Below are 6,981 nucleotides of genomic sequence, written 5' to 3' on the forward strand. Positions count from 1 at the left end.
AAAGCTAAACATTACGCAGAAGAATAAGAAAGTGCATCTTTAAAAATGGACAAAATATTGATGCATTTGTTAAAAAAAAGTGTCCATTTTTACCATGCTTTCCAAATATATCAATTTCTTTGGTTAATTTTTTAAACTGGAAAACGAATTTTTAATGTGGGAGTGTACACTGTTTCATCTATAGCCACCAAAACAAAGTTAAAATAATTTCCTAACTATTCATTCAGTCCAAGGTTTGCAGTTGCATATATTTCCCTGCCTTTGTATTTAAACTCAAACTCACATTTGGATTAATCCATCACATTTCATTCTGGTACACAAAGCAAAGAAACGAGTGTGCTTTCATTTCCCCCAAACATCTAATCCGAAAGAGACAATCACCACTGTCACCAGTGCAAAAATTTCAAATGATGTCCCCTCCCTACAAAAACTAGGAAGGCAAAAAAAGATAGGTATGTCTAAAGAGATTTATTTTTCGTTCGTCCGTAGCAAATGAAAGCTAAAATGAATTTTTGCATTGATGCCTGAACACAAAGGAAACAATTCAAAGAACAAACAAAAAAAAGATATAGGTGTTTTTGAGGTTGCAATAGCCCACAAGGCTCAACAGCAGTTTATATAAAAAGACTTAACTGAAGCTCTAGATGAATACAAGTTCTATCTTGATGCAACACAGTTAAAACCATCAGAAATTGAAACAAACTGGTTATTTAAAATGCTTTGCACAAGCAGCACCTAAAATGCACCAGTTGCCAAAGTTCACACGTGGTTTGTTTGTTTTTAAGACTTTTACAGTTTTCCCTAAGAGTTCCTTTTTTAAAATAAGTAACTTGTTAAAAACCCTAACTGCTATGCATTTTTTTTTTTTACTTTCACACAAAGCGTAATTGCAAGATTATTTCTTGCAAAAAAAGAAAAGCCATGTGCATTTTCTTTTCTTTTTTAAAATCATCAAGGTTAAAATAATATTGTTTCCCAGGGGTTAATAAATAAATCTGGTGCATAGTGATATAGCAGCCAACTGATTGCAGTCCATATATTACTATATTGCCTTTCAGGTCATCTTAGAATGTTAACTTTTTTCCAATATTTTTAACAGCATAGATAATTTTAAATCTCTATAAAACAGCATTATTTAATCCAATTGATTCCTGTATATAGTGCATTCGGCTTTTTCAACATAATTAAATTAATTAATTCTTATATTATTTGCATGCTATTACATACAAACTTTCATTAAGACTTGTGATTTTTTTTAAGCTTTTTTTTTCTTAAATCACCAAGCAAAATATAGGCTCAGAAAAAAAAAAGGGGGCAAAAAACTAACTAAATTCTACATATGTACAAGTGGACACCTTTAAATAAGTTACGTCTGGCTCAGGTTTCCTTTTTAAAACAACAACAAGAATTATTAGTAAGAAAAGGAAGGAGATAAAAAGCAGGTAAACTCAACTCTTTTTTGGAGTCTGAAGTCCCAAGATATATATTCCAGTCCCTTTTGTGAGTGTTTTGCTGCACTGTTCCACTGAGAGAGAAAACATCACTTTGCAAACATGTTAAGACTATTTGTTATTTAAGATGCACCCAAAAAGAGTGCTGCAAACTAAAAACTGACCGTTGGGAAAAAAACAAACAAAAATATTACCAAGAAAAAAAAAACTGGATCATGCGTTTTCTTCATCTGTTCTAGTAGAAAAGAAGGGGAGATTATTGAAATACCATACATGTCCTGCATGCAGGATTGCTTAAAAAGTCTTCTAAGAACCACAGCTAAGTTGCAGAGTTCCTTGGATGCTGCTTTATGAAGGAGTACGATTATTAAGAAGAGGATATAGGAGGATTTCATTATGATGCACTTTTTCTCCCCAAACGATTTTGGTTGGTTACCCAGTTTTCCAGGAGAAAAAAAAAAATTCAGAGGTTTGCTCATTTTTTCCCCTATTGCTTCAAGTCTTTGAAAGTTCAGTTTGTCTTTCCCACCAGCCAAAGCTTTGTCTGGTGGGGGGGGTTGTTTTTTTTTTTTTTTAAAGTTTTCGGGATCACAATGTTTTAAGACTCAGGAGTGAGCGTGTGACGGTGTTTGGAGGCGGCTCGCACCTTGCTGGGGTTCAAGTCCCAGCTCGGGCTCGCTCTTTGCCTAGAGACGCACAACTGCCGGAGGATGCGCTGGGGGAAGTCGCGGGGCTCTTGCAAGGGGCAGGACCCCGGGGCTCCGGCTGGCACGGAGGCGTTGGTGGGCAGCCCCGGCGGAGAGGGAAGGAGACGCAAGCGGGGGGGACCTGGCCCTGCACGGGGTGCGCGCCTGCTTGGGGAGTTTGTGGGCAGCCCGGAGACACACACACAAACACGAGTCTATGTACAGCCGCCAGCCCCTCTATGTACACGGCGGGCGAGTCCCGGGGGGAGCTGGGGAGGGCGAGGACCCCCCCGTTCCCCGTTCACATGAAGAACTCGGCCGAGGCTTTGGGGGCGGCCTGGGGGGGCGGCTCCCGGGGGAAGCCGCGGCCGGCCAGCTTCTCGTACTTCTCTTTGTACAGGTCCCGCTCCTTGGCCAGCCGGGACACCTCCTGCTTGAGCTGCTCCACCTGGCCCTGCAGCTGGCACTTCTCGTTCTCCAGGATGTGCCGCTGCTGGACCCGCTTGTAGCGGCAGGACTGGGCGTAGCCCCGGTTCTTCAGCGTGCGCCGCTTCTGCTTGAGGCGGATCACCTCCTCCTTGCTGAAGCCCCGCAGCTGGCGGTTCAGCTCCCGCACCGACATGCTGACCAGCTGCTCGTCCGAGAAGCGCTCCTCCAGCCGCAGGTGGTGGTGCGGGTGCGCCGCGTGCGGGTGGTGCGGGTGCGCCGCGTGGTGGTGGTGGTGGTGCGGGTGGTGGTGGTGGTGGTGCCCGGCCGGGGCCGCCTCCTCGCCGGGGAAGCCCTGGCCGCGGAAGCCCTCGTAGCCGTGCAGCGGGTGCGGGTTGCCGATCAGCGCCTCCACCGCGTCCTCCGGGGTGAGGTTCAGCGCCTCCGGGTTGAGCGGGTGCTGGTAGCCCGACATCCAGTAGAGATCCTCCAGCGGCGCCTTGCCGGCGCTGCCCGGGTGCGGGGCGGCTCCGGGGCCCGGCTGCCCGCCGGGGCTGGGCGCGCAGAAGCTGGGCGAGGAAGGCACCGAGGAGCAGGGGGTGCTGAGCGGGGTGGAGGAGAGCGAGCCCGCGGGCAGGCGGTGGCAGAAGCGCTCGGCCTCGGGCGGCTCCTTCTTCACCTCGAACTTCATCAGGTCGAAGTCGTTGACGTACTCGATGGCCAGCGGGCTGGTGGGCAGCTCGCCGCTCATGGCCAGCTCCGAGGCCATCTCAGTCCATGCACCGGCGGCGCGGGGCTGGCCCTGCCCGGCGGGGGCTCGGCTGCGCCCGCCCGAGGGGCCCGGGGTCTCCCCGGCGCAGCCCGCCTGCAAAGCGGGGAGCCGCTCGCTCGCCTCCGGCGGGAGCTGGGACGGGGCCGGGTTACTAAAGAGATCGAGTTGGTTGTGCCCTTCAAAGGCTCGGCGGGGAAAGTTGCACCCGGCGCATGGGGGGGAGCCGCAGGCAGAAAGCAACAGAGCCGAGCTCGGGGGGGCGGCTTCGGAGAAAAGTTGCGCTGCCGGGGAATCCGGATCGGAGCGGGGCCGCGCCTGGTCCCCGCACCGTGGGCAACTGCTCTTGCACCGGGGGCAGTTCGGTGCCCGCCTCGCTCTTCTCGCCTCCGGCTTGGCTTTGCAGACAAGAGCCCCCCGCTCTGTGCCTTGCCACCCCCCGCGCCCCCGGCTCTGCAGGCAAGGGGCAGCAGCCCTCTTCCCCCCGAGGCTCAGTGCAATGCCCCCCCCGCCAGGACACAACGCTGGGCAATCGCCACCGAGGGGGGTCTCTGCCTGTGGCCCCCGTCCCCTGCGCCCCACGCTCAGCTGCGGCACCGCCCACGGGCGCCGCTCCCGCTTTGCCAGTACTGAAGTGCTGAATGGAGCACTCTGCCTTTTATAGGGAGCAATGCCTGGCCCCGCCTCCCCGGGCGGGGGCAGCCGCCTCCCCACCTATAACAGCCAGTGTAATTTGCCTATCCCTATAGCAACCCTAGGGCCAGCTGTCAGTCTCCTGCGGGAACAGCTGTAAGGGAGGGGAAAGGGAGGGCAGGGAAAGGTCCCTCCAGTGGCCATGCACGGGAATAGCCTAAACAGAGCTAGGACTCTACTCTAGTGCAAGGGGCTGCTTCCCAGCCCCCCCACTTCCCACAGCAAATCCAGAGCCCAGGGCTCCTGGCACACGGAGATTCTCTGAACAATTAGTTTAGCCTTAAATGCATGCCACAAGCCCAGGCATTTTTATTTTACTGTATGCAAAGATCTAGTCTAATAACAGTCTCCCTTTGAATTCATCAGCCCCCGGGGCAACGGGAAGAAATAAGTTTGACAATAAAGACAGATTTCTGGGCCCTTCAGAGCCAGTTCTGCTCCTTTACCAGGACAGAAACTGGGTTTTCACTTTTTAACCTTGCTGTGCACCCGCAGGAAAGGTCAATGCAACTCTTCCTCCCCCCCCCCCTACAAACCCATCCTCATGCCACTCCCCCACCCCCACCCCAACACAAATACATAAGCAGGGAGGCATACCCCAAGTGTGTCCACGTTTGTGATGCTGTTACCCATAATAATTATACACAGTTCTCCCAACGCATCTATGGGGATGTAAAAATGACTTGCAAACCACACACCACAACACAGGTGCACATGGCAGGGCAATGCATCCTCCCCCCCACACACGCACACCTACCTCTGCATTCCTGGAGCTCTGTACAATAAAAACACAAACTTCAATACACATATTGCATCTAGCTCCATAGGTGTACTGGGAGATATCACATACATCTTAATACCCACAAATTGCACACATCCAAGACATTTCAATACACACTAGGTGCCACACCAATTGACACACACCCCGACATGGTATTTTTTCCCAGTACCCCAAAGGACAGCAAGCAGCCCAGGGATACATATAGGCCCTGCCTACACACACACACACACACACAGGTCCAGTCCACCTGCCTCAAATCCCACAACCAGTACATACAGGCTGACAAACTGCAATAACCAAAGGCTTCCCCCTCTGAGGGTAGGCAGTTCCCATGTCATACGTGTTGGCAGGGGGGTTCGTTGGGGTTGTCATAAGCTGGTTAAAATGCCCTGCCTTTGCTCTCAGCAAATTGTAGCTTTCCTACCAGGCCTCGGCCAAGCAAAAGGAAAAACCCTCCCTCAAAAAAGAAGGGAAAAACCCAGAACATGGCTTATTGATTTCAAATATCTGCAGTGTCAGATTTCGCATGAATTAGAGTCTAACAACCCAGCCCGCTGCAGGGCTCGTTGTCTCTCCATCAATCCCACGTTCCCTGGGCCAGCACCAAACCCGCTCCCCTGGTGCGGCTGGCTGGCACGCCCCCAAATTCCATGCCAAAAATCCTCTAGCCACTGGCCAAAATCCCACAGCCCCAGATTTAGCCAGGGGGGAAATAACACAGCCACGCAGTTCCCATTCCCCTCACCAGTGTCAGTTCACAGAGATAACGGCAGGATTTCCAAGTGGGGCGATTCACTGTTCGTTTCACACTGCTGCCCCGGCGAGGTCGGGATTCATCTCTTTTTGCCCACACCACACAGCTGAGTCAGGATCAGGGGCCGAACCCCAGCGTGAAGGCCCAGAGACCTTGTCCGTTACTGCTCCAGGAAGAGTGCCCGTTCGTTCCATGCATGTGCCCAGTCCACCCTGCAGGCTGGGCAGAACGAGCAACGGGGTGGGGTCCTGGTGTCAGAGAGGCCAATCAGGAGCGTACCTGGACTCTGCTCCCAGCAACCATGCTTGGGGAGGGAGCCCTTGGCCTGCACTGAGGGTTTGGGGCTGGAAGCGCGTCCATGGGAAGATGACCAGAAGTTCCCAGGTCTGACCTTACTATAGAGTTTCTCCACAATTTAGGGAAAGGATCCCACCCTGAGGGAGGAAAATTATCCCAGCACAGTGTGTCCCAAGCCAGGTTATAGTCATGGCATGAACACTGCAGAGGGCATGATTTAGTTGGGGATTAGTCCTGCTTTGAGCAGGGGGTTGGACTAGATGACCTCCTGAGGTCCCTTCCAACCCTGATATTCTATGATTCTATGATCACTACTGGAAGGTGCAGGGTCCTCTGGACTGTTTATGTAGCTTATCCATTCTCCAGCCATGATCCATGCTGCACAGGTGAGCTTCAGAGCTCACCATGGTGGTCCATGAACAAAACATATTGAAAACCATAGAGCAGGGGACTGTGGGAGAGGGGGCTGATGGTCCCTTGAGGGCTCTTAAACTTGCAAAGTTGTCCACACGGTGAAAGAGCTGGGTAGTTTCTGCTCTGCCATATACTGCGGTGCACTGAGGAGAACCAGGGGGACAGAATGACTGGCAAGGAGAGGAGAACTGGGAGTCAGGAGAACTGGGTGCTACATCCAGTTCTGCTGCCCAATGGCTGCGTGACCCTGTGAGAGTCACTGCACTGCTGTGCCTCGGTTTCCCCTCCTATGCAATGGGAATAATGAGATACCCAGCTTTATAAAGTGCTTTGAGATCTACAGATGGAAGAACACTAAAGTATTAATAGATTAAAGGAATTGAAGATTAAAAGGGATTGAAAAGATGGGGACAGATTAGTTTAGAGGGAGACAAATAAGAAGGGGCACAATAGAGGTTTGGAAAATAAAGAATGAGAGAAAAGTGGTGAATTGGGCGCGCCTCCTGTTTAGTCTCTCGTATGCAAGAGCAAGGGGATGTCCAATGACACTGAAGACAGAAAATTTGAAATGGCTAAAAGGAAACACTTTCATTCAGTTCCTGGTTAGCCAGTGGAACTCACTGCACCATGATATCACCAAGGTCAGGAGCCAGGCAGGATCCAAAAAAGGACTGGAGAGTAGTCACCTGAGGTCAGATTAAACATAAAGG

At 51.2% G+C, this 6,981-nt stretch overlaps 1 protein-coding gene across 2 annotated transcripts; it reads right to left on the bottom strand.

Annotated features, from left to right (window-relative positions):
• Window positions 1-460: 460 nt before the first annotated feature.
• MAFA (MAF bZIP transcription factor A) lies at window positions 461-3,755 on the bottom strand. Of its 2 annotated transcripts, XM_034763720.1 has the most exons (2): window positions 2,896-3,480; window positions 461-2,808 (listed from the first exon to the last, which is right to left on the bottom strand). In XM_034763720.1, the coding sequence occupies exons 1-2, from the start codon at window positions 3,330-3,332 to the stop codon at window positions 2,439-2,441; spliced, it is 807 nt and encodes a 268-aa protein (XP_034619611.1). In that variant the 5' UTR covers window positions 3,333-3,480; the 3' UTR covers window positions 461-2,438. The 2 variants fall into 2 exon arrangements, with proteins under 2 accessions (XP_034619611.1, XP_034619612.1); XM_034763721.1 differs by having other exon boundaries at window positions 461-3,755.
• Window positions 3,756-6,981: the final 3,226 nt, after the last annotated feature.

Source organism: Trachemys scripta, chromosome 2 (genome assembly GCF_013100865.1).
Source record: "Trachemys scripta elegans isolate TJP31775 chromosome 2, CAS_Tse_1.0, whole genome shotgun sequence".
NCBI lineage: Eukaryota > Metazoa > Chordata > Testudines > Emydidae > Trachemys > Trachemys scripta.